Source organism: Ascaphus truei, unplaced genomic scaffold (genome assembly GCF_040206685.1).
Source record: "Ascaphus truei isolate aAscTru1 unplaced genomic scaffold, aAscTru1.hap1 HAP1_SCAFFOLD_3452, whole genome shotgun sequence".
NCBI lineage: Eukaryota > Metazoa > Chordata > Amphibia > Anura > Ascaphidae > Ascaphus > Ascaphus truei.
This window is the reverse complement of record NW_027456456.1, coordinates 1-15,629: the sequence shown is the minus strand read 5'-3', so window position 1 is coordinate 15,629 and position 15,629 is coordinate 1. Positions and strand designations below refer to the sequence as shown.

The 15,629-nt window shown below is 45.3% G+C and overlaps 1 protein-coding gene across 1 annotated transcript; it reads left to right on the top strand.

Moving 5' to 3' along the window:
- Window positions 1-751: 751 nt before the first annotated feature.
- LOC142483620 (solute carrier family 22 member 6-like) lies at window positions 752-4,428 on the top strand. Its single transcript, XM_075583636.1, has 3 exons — window positions 752-1,196; window positions 3,003-3,106; window positions 3,646-4,428. The coding sequence occupies exons 1-3, from the start codon at window positions 828-830 to the stop codon at window positions 3,821-3,823; spliced, it is 651 nt and encodes a 216-aa protein (XP_075439751.1). The 5' UTR covers window positions 752-827; the 3' UTR covers window positions 3,824-4,428.
- Window positions 4,429-15,629: the final 11,201 nt, after the last annotated feature.

The window sequence follows — 15,629 nt, the reverse complement described above, 5'->3', positions numbered from 1 at the left end:
AGATGAGGTGAGAGATATGAGTGCTGAAGTCTGTTTATTAGGGTGGGAGAGAGTGAGAGGTATATGCCCCCGATGTTTGTATATTAAGAAGGTGAGAGGTATGTCCCTGATGTCTGTGTAACAGGAGGAGGTGAGAGGATGTGTATCTGATCTCTGTATATTAGGAGGGTGTAAGAAGTATGTCTTGATCTGAGTATTAGATGATGAGATGAATGTGCCCCTGATGTCTCTGTATTAGGAGGATGTGAAAGGTATGTGACTGATATCTGTGTATTAGGAGGGGATGAGATATGTGTCCCTGATATTTGTGTATTAGGCGGGGATGAGAGATACGTGTCCCTGATATTTGTGTATTAGGAGGGGATGAGAGATATGTCCCTGATATCTGTGTATTAGGAGGGGATGAGAGATACGTGTCCCTGATATCTGTGTATTAGGAGGGGATGAGAGATATATGTCCCTGATAGCTGTGTATTAGGAGGGGATGAGAGATACGTGTCCCTGATATTTGTGTATTAGGAGGGGATGAGAGATATATGTCCCTGATATCTGTGTATTAGGAGGGGATGAGAGATACGTGTCCCTGATATCTGCGTATTAGGAGGGGATGAGAGATATATGTCCCTGATAGCTGTGTATTAGGAGGGGATGAGAGATATGGGTTTAGAATATCTGTATTAGCAGAATTGGGAGACACCCAGTATTTAGTTTCTTTCTCTGTTCTCCCATCTCCTTCTCTCCAACTCCTGACACCTCCTGTTCGTGCCTACGTGACCTCTGACTCTCATATAAATAACAGAAGTCAAGATACCCACATAAACCCCACCATGGGGTTTGACGATCTCCTGCTAAAAATTGGGGGTCTGGGCCGTTTCCAGATATGTTTTGCCTCTTTGTTGCTGCTCCCCATGTGCTTCCTGGGCTGCCATAACTTGCTCCAAAACTTCACCGCCATCGTGCCCCTCCACCGCTGCCGGCTGCCCTGGTCAGACAACCAAACCATGACGTATGACCGAGGCCTTCTGCTGGCCTCTGTGCCTCTGGATGGGAATCAGAAGCCCGAGAGCTGCCAGCGTTATACAGAGGCTCAGTCTGGTGTCTGGTCTCTTAACAGCACATTATATAACAACACGGAGCCTTGTAAGGACGGCTGGGTCTATGATAAGAGCGTCTTCTCTTCCACCATTGTCACGGAGGTAAGGAGGAGCCTGCAGATACTCCCTGTGAATCAACACATCTAATATGTAGAGACTCAGTTAAGCCAGTTCACCATTTTCATCAAATGTTACAGACTTCTTTTAGCATGTTTAGTACAGTTAGTACAAGTTTTTTTTTTATCTCAATCTCTGAGGTGGCTGTTTATATTTTATTTAGTTATAAAATGTTTTAGTAGATTCACAGATTCCAGGGGGAGCATAGAGGGGAAAAAAACAAGAACACACAAAAGCTAAGTGCAGGAGTATTGCAGCGTGATCTAATGTCAGCTCCAATCTTGGCTCATATAGATGGCCTACTTACAGAATGTAAGCATTTCAACAGCAATGTATAGTAAAGGCTGTGGCAGTCTCTCCAGGGCAGATGTATATCAGCTCAGCGTCATCAGAGGAAAAACAGCCCCAGTACTCAGGGAGTACTTACATTGTAAGTGCAAATTTTAACATTTGTATAGATTAAACATTTAAACCTGGTTGATCTGTGCCATGTAGACTTTTCCTCTCTCTCTGCATTGGGGCCACAGCTCCCTGAGTACTGGGGCTGTTTTTCCTCTGATGACGCTGAACTGATATACATCTATCCTGGAGAGACTGCCCCAGCCTTTACTATACAGTACATTGCTGTTGAAATGCTTACATTCTGTAAGTAGGCCATCTATATGAGCCAAGATTGGAGCTGACTTAAGTTCACGCTGCAATACTCCTGCACTTAGATTTTCTGTGTTCTTGTTTTTTCCCCTCTATGCTCCCCCTGGAATCTGTGAATCTACTGTAACATTTTGGGACAAGTGAAGGCAAATCCTACCAGAGGGTCTGAGCAGGGGGTTAAAATGTAATTTATGCCTATTTTGGTTTTCACTTATTTTTCCACTTTATTTATGTGCAATATATTGTATGTGCACTTGATATCAACTCTATTAGAGTGTTATATTAACTTCACTGAATTAGTAGTGATCACCTGTTAAGTTGTTTTTGCGCCTATTATATCACTTTCTACCGGTTATAAAATGTTTTACCAGGAAGTAATACACTGAGAGTTACCTCTCGTTTTCAAATATGTCCTGGGAACCGAGTTATAACAATACATGGTTACATGAAAAGAATAGGGTCATACAGTCAATTCACAGACATTTCATGGACAGTTAGGGTTGGAAAAGTTGGGTGCAGGGGATAAAAAGTTTGGAGAGTTTCAGATTGAAATACAGCAATTTTAACACCCACAAACATCAGCGAACGGCAGCAAAAGGCAGCAAAAGGCTCGCACTCTTTGGCTGTCCTTCTGCTGTGCGCCTGTGGGGCGACGCAGATGTAGACTGAGGGGGTTCAGAATGAATGCAGCTGTGATTTCAGAGTCCTTTTGTCCTTCAGAGCATTAGCATTCCAGAGGGTGGGGCTGACGAAACACAGGAGTAAGCAAACGCAGAGATTCACCCTTAGCACACCGGTTATGTGCAGAGGGGAGCTGTTCTTGGGGAACCCCATCAGGTGTCGCCTTTGGGGCAATGCAAATGTAGACAGAAGGGGTTCAGAATGATACATAATATGAAAAAATGAGAATAGATACCCTTTAGACATACAGGTAAAAAAAAAGCTCATTATGAAGAAACCTCTCCTAACCCTTCTATTTCTCTGTATCACCTCTCCATATAACCCCTCCTCCTGCCCAAAAAAACCATAGGACTACCATCTTACAGTATGGCCATTCTGCCTACTTACATTTTAGAGATGCTTTTTCTTGCCTTTCCCATAACTCCTTTCTTCTCCCAACGCTCCCCTATTTTCTTGCAGTGGGACCTGGTCTGTGACATGCGGGCAATGAGGCAGCTGGCTCAGTCCATTTACATGGTGGGGGTTCTGGCAGGGTCCTTGGCCATTGGACCTCTGTCTGACAAGTGAGTGCACTCAGAGAGAAAGATACCTTCAGTAAAGAAGACTCAGAGAAACATCGCATAGAAGAAAAATAGAGAGTACATTAGAGAGGTATAGAGAGTACGTGAGGGGGGAGAGTGTAGGGGGAGAGAGGGAAAGAGAGAAAGAAGAGAGCGATAAATGAGAGGGAGAGAGACGAAATGAGGGGAGAGAGTAGAGGGCTGAGAGAGAGGGAAAAGAAAGAATAGAGCGATAACTAAGGGGGAGAGAAGAAATGAGGGGAGCGAGTTTAGAGAGGGGGAGAGAGGGAGGAGAAAGATTAGAGCGATAAATGAAAGGGGGAGAGAGACGAAATGAGGGGAGAGAGTAGAGAGGGGGAGAGAGGGAGGACAAAGAGGGAGATATTAAGGAGGGGACACTCCCCAAACATTCCCCATGGAGAACAGGAGACCTAGAGAGGGAGACGCTGATGACAGGAGACTTAGTTTAAAGAGAGTGCCCGAGCCAGGATGTGTCGCTTTGGATGAAGATCCTGTCACCTAACGCCATTTTGTCTGCACAGGTTCGGTCGACGGGCTGTGATGATTAGCAGCAATGTGTTGATGGCTGTGTCTGGCACTTGTGCGGCCTTCCTCCCGGGCTTTGCTAGTTACTGCTTCTTCCGAAGTCTGTGTGGGATGTGCTTGTCTGGCATTGCTTTGAACATCGCATCTCTGAGTACGTACTGCATCTTACACTAGAGGTGTCACTCTCTGTATCCCGGGGTCCGATCTCAGCTCCTAGGGGTTTTATAGCAGGTTTGCTCCGAGTTCACTTGGCAAATAAGGAAGTTATAACGGTGCATGCTGGGTGGCAACTCACTGGGCCTATGTCATAAGTATCACAAATGGCATTTTTGGCGTAAAACTGATGCAGTAAAATCATAACTTATATTGTGCTTGGGAATGTCTATTTACTAATCCCCCCCCCCACCAGTTATGCATGTGTACATCTCCCAGGCTCTGTATCCTTCCCCAGTCCTGGAGGTGCCAGATTCTGCATGTTTGCGCTGGATCCTCGCAGCATCCATGCCAGCCTCTGTATGTGTGCATGCAGCAAGCCATTTATGGGTTCAGGCAGGGTACCAGGGGAAATCCCCCCGGTGGGTCACAGACTCAAGTTGGGCTTTTAAGGTCCAGACTGGCCAAGTATCGGAGAATACGGCAACTCCCAAAATGTTGGGTACACTATCCAAACCTATGATGGCCGTCTATAAGTGCGAAATCAGGAGGTTATGTGCCGATCAGGACATGCATGTGTATGTAATATGAACATGTGAATATACGTGTGAGCATACGTACATATATTAAAGCCCTATGATAACTTTTGTAACCCCTCTATATTTTACCTCAGATTATATGACCTATCACTGAGGTGGGAGCCTGAGTCCTATGTGCCATGTTTAATTCTTATAGTGTGTGTTACATGTTGTGTGAGACTGTAGTGACTAGACACAACACAGTGTAATGAATTATAACAAGCTTTATATACTCATATAGCTATAATTTGTGGTGTTACATATCTCATATGAATCAGTACAGTGACTCAATCTCAGAATCACTTCATACACATATATACTTAAACAAACTATAACAGTGCGAACGCTGCGCAAACAAATAACTTTTATCTCTTTTTATCTGTCCGGCCTCCTAATCATGGGGTACTGGCCTGTAGATCCTGGTGTGCTAGCAAAATCGTTGGAGCTCATAAACTGTGTGTGTGTTGCAGGCCTAGTGCTTCACAAAGATCAAACTGTGATGGCAATATATAATAAACAAAATAGTTCCCAGCCCACAAAAAACAGATAATCTGTAAAGAATATTTAATGTGAACGCATATATAAGGTGTACAAAATGAAAGATGCGGGAGTAGACCGTATTCAAAATGCTATATAGCACCAAAGGGAAAGGGGTAAAAAGAATGGAGGATTTGGATAGGGGTAGGCAGGGGGAGGGGGAACAATGGTAGGGAAGAAAGTGAGGAGGGGGAGGGAGAAGGGGGGGAGGAGGGGAGGCAGAAAAACGGAAGAGAATAAAACAATAGGTAAGTAAAAGGGGGCAACGTTTCGGGATGAACCTCTTCTTCTGGCCCGTTCCCCACAGTCTATTAGACCACAGGTACTTCCCTCTCCCTTATTCCTAACTTCCAAACAACTACACACCACAGAGACTAAAAGACTCAAGCAGCAAATAAGGGGTTAAGCCCAGGTCAATGGTATCGAGCCCCAAAGTGATTGATCAACATTGGGAGACAGAAAACAGCCTAAGGATCAATATGATATAAAGCAGGACTCAGGTATAGCAAGCTCATGAATTGTCAGGAACACCGATTGTCAGAAACTCTGGAGAACTGCTGCTTTATATCATATTGATCCTTAGGCTGTTTTCTGTCTCCCAATGGTGATCAATCACTTTGGGGCTCGATGTGGTAGCCTTATTTGCTTGATCTGGACTGTTTGACAAATACCACTGTGTTTTGTTTTCATCTCAGTGGAGAGATTTGGGCTTAACCCCTCATTTGCTGCTCTAGTCCTATATTCCCCGTACCATTGACCTGGGCTTAACCCCTTATTTGCTGCTTGAGTCTTTTAGTCTCTGGAGGCGTGGGTTCGAATCCCACTTCTGACACCAAAACTGAAGGAAAATCCGTTATTTCCTCCCCGGGCTTCAGAACCGAGAGGAACTTTTCCTCTGCCAGGTACACTGAAGCCTTGTGACTGGATACACTATCTGCACCTGTTTGCAGCAGACTTCCCCGGGAAGCTTTCACGCCCTGCAACTGTTATCTTCGGTCTTTGGTGAACTTCAGGCCTGGAAGACGAACGAAATGAAACGTAACGCACGCCAGGTTTCAAATCCTTTGTCTCAATTTATTACTCATAGGGTAATGATTTTTATACAGAAAAAAAAAAGATATTGGTTAGAGGCGTAACATAGGCGTATCATAGGCGTGACATAGGCGTATACTAGGTGTGTCTTGGGCATAGCTTTGATTAGAGGCGTGAATAAGCTATGTATTTAGACAATTGCTTGTATTGAAAAAGACACGTCTCTAAAGTCACGCCACTAATATGGCGTGACTTTTGAGACGTGTCTTTTTCAATACAAGCAATTGTCTAAATACATAGCTTATTCATTGTCTGTTATCAAAAGAGACCTTGAGTCTTGCAACTATATTACACTATTTTGGTTCTTGCAGAGAACCATTCTATTATATTCTACTAAAACACCAGGAAATTGACATCACAAAAGTATCTAGTAATATCCTGACCAGAAAGAAAGGACATGCAATTTTGGCAGAAACTGAGTGCATTTAGGAATTATATTTCAGCAAAAGGCTGACTACAGAATCTTAACTAGTTATGACCATACAAAATGGAAGCTTAACATGAGTGAAGATTCTGGCCTGACATACTGGTCCTAACAGTCTCCGTGGTGTGTATTTGTTTGGAGGTTAGGAATAAGGGAGAGGGAAGTACCTGTGGTCTAATAGACAGTGGGGAAAGGGCCAGAAGAAGAGGTTCATCCCGAAACGTTGCCCCCCTCTACTTATCTATTGTTTTATTCTCCCCAGTTTTTCTGCTTACCCTCCTCCCCCCTCCTCACTTTCTTCCCTACCATTATTCTCCCTCCCCCTGCCTTCCCCTATCCACATCCTCCATTTTTTTACCCCTTTCCCTTTGGTGCTATTTAGCATTTTGAATACGGTCTACTCCCGCATCTTTCATTTTGTACACCTTATATATGCGTTCACATTAAATATTCTTAGCAGATTATCTGTTTTTTCTGTTTTTGTGTGCTGGGAACTATTTTGTTTAATATTAGTGTTTGGAAGGATGAGGGCCCTCCCTTGTTCCTGTTGCACCACATGTATAGCTACGTTCTTTCTTGTTTATTTCATTGAGTGCTGTCTACTCCCAATATTGTTTTGTGATGGGAATATAACTGCAGTTTATATCCTTTGTGGGTTAGCTCACCCACTCCAACCTGGTATAATTCCTGCACAGCTGGGCTCCCTAATCTCTCTCTGTAGCAGCCTCTGTCTGCCTGCTTCTCTCTGCACTGTCAGGTAGGTCCTGGTCTCTGCTGGGCCCTGCTGCATGCACTGGTCCAGTAGGGCAACTCGCTATTTCTCTCTCTCTGCAGTTCCCTCTCTCTTTAGGGTCCTGCATGGACTCTCTGTGTAAGATGGGCCTGCACACCCTCACTCCCTCAGCTCCCTTTCCAACTGTCACCAACTGTCATGCCACTGGCTAAGCACAGTCACATGGTCCAGTGGAAGGTAATTCTTAAAGGGGCCATGTCCTGTGCTGATAGACACAGGGGGTTACATCCTCCCCCTGCTGAAATGTTTATGTACCCATCAACCAGAATAAACCAACAATACATTTATCTAATCTAACAATTAACTCCTATCTAGGTACATAACACTCATAGGTACAGTAGATCCGACACTCAAACAGTTTTGCCAGATAGCATTCTTGTTACCCCAGAATGTTCTACATTCCTCAACATCTCCTATTTCCAGAGTAATGGGTACTACCCATCGAACAGTATTAACCATAGGGACCCCAGTCGAAACTCCCGGTAAGTCATAGGTCAGTCACATGGAGGGTCTAGTCTCCCTCTTAGGACGTGAGGCTAATGCCGGAGGTATGACGTCTACTTCCCTTACCACCTTAGAGGACTCTTATTGTACCGGTGACTCAGATATTGTGGGCCCTGCACTAGGGGAAGACTCAGTCATCTATCACGGATTCATCAGGACCTATGGGGGTAAACTCCTCTGCTCTGAGATCCAGTTCAAGAATAACAGTTTTTTTTTCTAAATCCTGAGACCCTTCTGATTGTATTTGGGGACCCGGTTGAGGGGCAGGCAGTTCTTCCCTGTTCAAAATATTTGCCAAGTGCCCCAACATTCGTTCCCCGGGGTACCCCTCCTGTTGTTCGGACTCCTCATCACTGCCTTGCCTACACTGGCTAACTGGATTTGTACCAGAACCCTGTCCTCTATTCAATCGATCACTTCTCCTGGGCCTATAGGGTTCTCTTGGAATGTTTTCTCTCTCAGGGCAGCGCGCTAACTGACCTATTGGCAGGAGGTGGTTTCTATGTAGATTCTTCGTGGGCCCATTTCCCTTTTTAGACCTCACTCGATAGACGGGGAGACTCAGTTTTCCAGTGATTTGCTATTTTGTGTTTTCCTGGTATCCCCAGATTCCGGATAAGGACTCTGTCCTGCAGTTGCAGCTCTTGTCCTTGTACTCTTTTATCGTAACGGCTTTTGTTTCCATGATTATTTGTGTCAGCTGCAGAAGTGGCCAGTTTGTACGCTTCTTGTAACTGGTCTCTGAGTTTCTTTACATATTGCATGTACGTGGTTGGGGATGTGCCCAGGGCCGCCAACAGAAATCATGGGGCCTGGGACAAATGAAAGGAGCAGCCCCCCCCCCCATACCTAACATGAAAAACAAATTTGGGGACGCATCATTAAATTAAATGTTTTCTCGTTAATATAATACTGAAAAAAACATTACAATGCAGTTTGTTTATTTTAATAAAGTATAGGCCTGGGGGGAAGGGGTTAAGTATAGGCCTGGGGGGAAGGAGTTAAGTATAGGCCTGGAGTGGGGATTAAATATGGACCTGGGGGGGTTAAGTATGGACCTGGGAGGTTAAGTATGGGCCTGGGGGGGGGGGGGGCTAAGTATAGGTCTGGGGGGGGGGGTTAAATATGGGTGTAAGGGGTACAGAAAGTATTGGTGTTGAGTATTAATTACAATACCTCTTCAACCGGTCAAGGGGGGCTCTTCAACCAGTCCGCAAGGGGGGCCTTCGATCGGCCTGCAGGGGGAGGCTACAACCGGAAAACCCTGCCCTCAGGAAATTGTACGGGGGCAAGGTATTCTATAATTACAGTGGAACCTTATACTTGGAGGGTTACCTTCCCTTCAATTCGACATACATGGTGTGAATCTACTTTTTTTGACCGAAGATCTGCCCAACAGACTTCTCCTATGGGGCCATAAGACTTGTTAGTGGCTTCATTCTCGACTCGTTGGTAGGCCTTCAACCACATAGGGTGAATGGTCAATGTCCAATCGTAATCATCCCCTACAACAGTCTGGCACCACTTCGCTAGTCTGCTGAAGATGTTCGCATTTGTTCCTACTATGGCTCGGCTTCTCCTCCTTCACGGGCTTCAGGACATATTAGTGCCACTACTTCAAGGGGTCCAGCTACCCCAGCAATTTCTTTGGTAAATTCCAATTCACGACCACTTAGCCCAAGTACGGATTGCTAGCTTCACTGAGGCTCCACACAACAAGTCCATTCAGTGGCTGCAGTGGCAGGTGTCGCAGATATCGGTTGTACCATGATTGGAAGATTATAGACACTTGCGATCCACTATCCAGAAGAACCTTGCACGGTTTTCCTTCAATAGACGCCATCACTCGGGCAGAAGGGCCAAGAATCCCAATTGGCAGATTGAGGTACCCGCAGATGCTCCTGAGTGTGTTAGTCATGGAGCTTCTCTTCCCGCGGTGTCATGATCGGGGTATGAGGGGTTAATGGGATCTGTGTATATGTTGATCTGCATCCCCCTGCTTCCGCAGAATTGTCCCAGGTCTTAGATTTATTTCCCCAGCAGTCTGTGTTATATTCCTGTATGTGTATAAATCATGTCGGGAGGGAAAGGGTTAACCATATTGTGTATATGTGGCTCTGCAGTTCCCCGCTTCAGCAGAATTAATTGCTCTGTTATGTATTAACATGGAGGGAGGGGGAGAATTGTATTGTATCCCTGAAAATGGAGAAAGTGTAAAAAATTATAATTTTTGCTATATACATGCTATGAAGGGGAAATTTGGATATGCTTTCTTATGCCAAGAAACTGTGTCGCCTACCTATTGTTAATCTGATTTATAACATGTGAAATATAGTTATGAGTTATCGCTGTTTTTACTATAACTTTGGATAAGTTTGGAAGCTTGCCAGATGACAGCTTTGATGTGTAATTGTACAATCAAAGGAAGATACAGTTAGCGGTGAGAAAAGATCTGGACATTAATGGAGGTGACTCGCCTCATTGCATATGCAGCCAGCTCTCACAGATGGACACTAACCATTGTGACCTGTTTAAAGTAACACCCTACATGAAAGTCCCCTGCCCAATAAGCATTTTTGCCAGCCAGGATGGCACCCGGTCCTCCTGTCATATTTTTTTTATAAATGGGCTGGCCAAGTAAGAACAGGGGAGGGGTGTATTAATGAGGGGCTGGGTAAACCCTGCTTCTCGCGTTACCTGTCAACCTGTGATTGGGACAAGGTAATTGTTCACCAATAACTGAACTGCCATGTTAGAAATGGGGGCCTGCGTCTATATAGTTGCTTGCACCCCTTATTTCTGTGCTTGTTGTGATTGTAACAACTTAATGAGCTGCTATTGGACTGAATACCTCATTATCCAACCCCAGTAAGTGTAAATATTTCTGTAATGTTATTTGCTTGGTGTATTGTCTGTTCTGCTCATAGGAAATAAACTCATTCAGTTTACTATATCCTAATCTTGTTCAATCTGGCCCGGTTACTCTATATATTGTCTGTTCTCTCGTGACACGCGGGGCCTGGCATGCTCCCTAACCAGGTCCCTCTGTCGTTTCCCTGCTTCATGAAGGCTTCTCTTGGCATTGGTGCCTTGCAGTACGCAACCCGATGTCCATGTTCCCCACACTGGAAACAACCCATACCTCGATTTCTAGGGAACCGGTCCCGGTCATAGGTCCAGGGCGTATCTGGAAGAGTACCTGCTGAGGCCTTCTTTTTGGGTGCCGCAGCCATCATCAATGTGTTCATCTGCGCCGTTAGCTCTTGAATTTGTTTTCTAAGCTCTGCGTTGCTGGCACCGTTCTCCTCACAGCCTCCTGCATTGGCGACAGCTACCCTGGCTTGGGTACTGTAGTTGTAGTTCTAGGTGCCGCTCGGGTCTCTTTCTTGCCCTCTTCCGCACACACTTCCTGGATAAGCTGTTCAAACGTGGAAGAATCCACTTTCCTGTCTCTAATCCATAGTCGTATCACGGTTAAATTGTCCAATAATGCGCACTGATCAACTTGTTATAGTCTCTCGTTGTCGGCCTGACCAGCTTATATTCTTCCACTTAAATAACACGCGGTATAGTAGCTTCTCTATTCTATGTAAGTACTCAGAGAACTTTTCCCCATCCTGTTGTAGAGAATTCCTAAACTTATAGTACAGATCATCAGCACTCTCTGTGGGCCCATAAGCACTTTCCAGTATATCCAGATAATTGGTTACTGTCGCCTCTAGGATCGCACGCGTAAACGCCTTTACGGCATCTAATGCTGGGCCTCTCAGACTCTCTGTAATCCTTTTTCGCTTCTCCCCATCAGAACACAGCCAGTCACGCGCCATTTGGGTAGCAGTGTCCATTCAATTTTCAAAATCATACTCCCCTACAGGTATAGGCTTCACCCCGGAGAATGTCCTTAGTCGTTCGTAGGAGCTATTCTTACTGATGGGTTTCATGACTCTGTTGGGTGGAAAATAATATTATCAATTCTGAAATCCCCATGGATCAATACCTCTTAATTATCATTGCTTGGCAAGTTGTTAATCAACCAGTCAGAGAGCTGGTTCATTGCTGGAATATCAGTATGTGCAGCTCTTTCATACTGCTTTTCCCAAGTGGTCACCTGTCTCTGGCAGTATCCCTTCCCTTTGCCGTATCCAGCAAGATTTAATGTGTGTATATTAAATTAATGCAGCTGAGACAGGGTTTCAGTCAGAGCAACATACAAGGCAGATCTCTCTGCCGGGCTGACTTCTGGAAGAGTGACGTCTCTGAAGATACAACCCTGGACATGTTCCATGACATGGAATTCAGTTCCAATCACTGACACATCTTTACAGTACAATAAGGGTCTGGGCACAGGAAAGCCTGCTCCAAACAAGGACATCTGTACCTGGTATTCCCGTTCAACCCGGTGGGCTCCTTGCAGCAGTGGGCCATGTGGTTTCTTCCTGAGAACATATTTCTTGTGGCCTTTATGAGGGAAAAATGTAGGGTTGGATTGGCCTGATCTGGGCACGTTCTAGTGGTGTTTTCTGTGCATTGCTCTTGTTTGGTGCTTTAGGATTCTGCCTGGGTGTTACAGACGGTTCATGAACAACTTCTCAGCTGTAGTCCAACCCTTGACACAGCTGACAAAGCGTTACCCGCCAACCAAAAGGGCGTAGCATGGCCGCGGGGATCACCAGTCAAGATTATTTCAAAATGAATGAATCATTTGGGAATAGATGAACTCCTATGTGTGAGGAGGCTTTCCAAGCCATAAAAGCCAGCCTGATGAAGACGCCAGTACTAGCGTTTGCATATTCACAAAAGTCCTATGTGCTGCATGTAGACGCCAGTTTGGATGGACTGGGGGCAGTGCTGTACCAAGAGCACCGAGAGGGACTGAGACCAGTAGCGTTTGTGAGCTTGGTATTGATGCCTTCTGAGAAAAACTACCCAGTACACAAACTGGAGTTTTAGGCTTTGAAATGGGCGGTAGTGGAAAAACTACATGACTATCTATATGGAGCAGGGTTTGTAGTGCACACAGACAACAATACCCTTACATGTATATTCTAACATCTGCGAAACTGGATGCCACTGGACACAGGTGGTTGGCAGCATTGGCCACTTACAATTTCAGTCTAAAGTACAGACCTGGGAAACAAAATATTGATGCGGACGCATTATCACGAATTCACTGGGACGCTCAAGCCCAGGATGGACTATGGAAAAACATTACCGCCGCAGGAGTGCCCGCAATGTGCAAGCAAGTAGAATGCTGAGACAAATTACCACAGAGAATACAAATGGAGTGGCTGATAGCCTGGGGATCTCTCCCACTGGAATTCCTTTAGTGTACTCTCACCCCGCAGAGTTGACCGTGGAGGGATTACCCTAACTAAACCGACAAGATCTATCCAGATCACAGAAGACAGACCCAGGACTGAGAGAAGAGTGGTACCACCTGTGGACCCACACACGGGGGACACCTGCGGGGAAGAACTGGGGGCCCCACAGCTGTGAGTGCTCCGCGGACCCGCAGGGACCACCCGAGGGCCTCAGACACCTGTAGGGCTGACCCAGGGACCCCCAGACACCCGCGGGCCCACCCGTGGACCCCATTTGGGACCCACGGGGACCACCTGGAGGCCTCCAGACCCTGGGGTACTGGTGCATTGTGGGGCCTGCGGACACCCGTCGGGACCACCAGGGACTCCCGTCAGCCTGGGGTATTAAGCCTGTATGTCAAATAATAAATTATGTTTATGGGGGGGCACAGGGGGTGGGTGGGTTATGTATTGTTTATTAAATATAGTAATGTTTATCGTGGGGATGTTCTGTGCATTGTTTTTCTTGTGGGTGGTGGGGGTGGGGGAAGGGGGTATTGTCCCCAAGGGTGTTTAGGCCTCCCGGTGAGTGGTGTGGGAGGGTGGGTTAACCCCTTAATTACTATAGCGGTTAATAACCGTTAAGGTGATTAAGGGGTTAGGGGACATTACAATGGCTCTTTTTATTCTTGTGTATTGTTTGCAGCACCGGAGGATGAGGATGGCCTTCATCGTGGCAGCCGGGCAAGGGTGAGTGCAATATGTATTTATTTTATTTATTCTGCTTTATGTATTTTAAATGTGCAAATGCACTATTATCCATTTGTGGATAATAGTAATTTTGTCCGTTACTATACTGTATGTATTAGGGGGCAGGGGGGTGTATTTATTTATTTATATTTATTTATGTTTTTTAAAATTATTTTTGAGGGCACAGAATTGGTACTGCAGGCAAGCGGGAACCCCAGGACACCTGCGGGACCACTCGCGGGCCACCGCCGGCCTATAGTATCTTTGCTGTGCATCCCAAAAATTACATATATGCACTGTATGTTAGGGGGGTATAGGGGTTGTTGGGGGCACAGGGGGTTGGTGGTGTATTATATATATATGTATATATATATATATATACAGTGTTCGACAAACCTATACATTTGCACGCCCCGGGCGAGTGGATTTAACATCGTGGCGAGCTCCTATTGGCCCAGGCATCACACGTTTGGTACTAGGTGGCGAGTAGATTTTTTGGTGATTTGTCGACCACTATAATATATATATATATATATATATATATATATATATATATATATATATATATATATATATATATATATATATATATGTATATATATATATATATATATATATCTCAAAACACATAAAATCACAGCACATATTGATAGCTGTTGGAAATGGGTGAATAATAGGATGAGGGAGAAGTATAGTAACTGATAATGGTAATATTACTCAACCTAAAAAAACAAACAACATATATAACAACAAGGAAAGAGGAAGTGGATAAGGAATGGGAACCCCTGGGAAAAAACACAAGGAAAACAAGCCAAAAAGTGCAAACACTGGAACAATATAAAATAAAACCTTTAAAAGATAATAAAAAACACTGGAACACACGAGCAGCTATCCACAGGAAACAACCACCTTCCACGATTCTTCTATAAAACAAAAGGGGACAGTGCAGGCTCCATAGTGTAAAATAATACAGGTTTATTAATCACGAGCTAAAATCAAAAAACTCACATCAATGAGATAGGACATGCGCTTCGAACAAGAACACCAATGGTCATGCTGTTAGTCAGGAACAGTAGACTCGTGGCTGCAGCGTGTATCTCTCTCTGTGCCGCCGGGTGTCTCCGTCATGATGTGCGTCCACTTCAGCGCCCCCCCGGCTAAAACAGCGTGAGGCTCCTTTCGTTCTGCAGCACCACAGTTCCCTTCCAGTCCAGCAATTGCTCAATGAGCTAAATACCTGGTGCTTGTAGATAGCGCCCTTACGCGTTTCGCCACGAGTGTACCGACGACTCCATCAGAGGATGAAAAATGCTGATTTTTTGTGTTTTCGGCAGCTTATCGGCGCTTATTGAATCGCTGAGGCATTTTTGGCGTAAAAATGGCGAAAAACAGCTTTTCGGCGCTTACTGCATGAGGCACTTAGGCAGAGAGTATATAGAAACAGGATCCTTTTATTGCATCCACTGCAGGTGTTATTACAGTGAATACATTTCTCAGCATAGGATCCCAGGCTCCTGGATGGTACTTGGGCCCTCTATTAGAAGTCAGGCCTCTCAGTAGTCTGGTGGTAATATCAGCCCCTTTAAGGGGCTCAAGGGCACGTCTCTATCCCTTGAAGAAGAAACTAGAACTGCCTGTAATTTAGAATGCATCCTCTCCAGTACAGAGGGGGGGGCACAAGGTCTGCACCCTGATTGGCTGCACGCAAACCCAGTTCACCTCCACCCCAGTCACTCAGAGAGGCTGCCTGAGGGAGGGGAAACCCAAGATGACAACCTGCCACAGCCTGCAAATATCAGGACTTACATAACAGGGAGGGTCAGAAGGATAGCCTGTACCAGCCAAAGCT

Excerpts from the sequence above, each read along its gene's own strand:
- LOC142483620 (XM_075583636.1), top strand. The coding sequence starts at position 828 with ATGGGGTTTGACGATCTCCTGCTAAAAATTGGGGGTCTGGGCCGTTTC. Across the intron at positions 1,197-3,002 it reads CTTCCACCATTGTCACGGAG|TGGGACCTGGTCTGTGACAT; the intron begins GTAAGGAGGAGC and ends ATTTTCTTGCAG. Across the intron at positions 3,107-3,645 it reads ATTGGACCTCTGTCTGACAA|GTTCGGTCGACGGGCTGTGA; the intron begins GTGAGTGCACTC and ends TTGTCTGCACAG.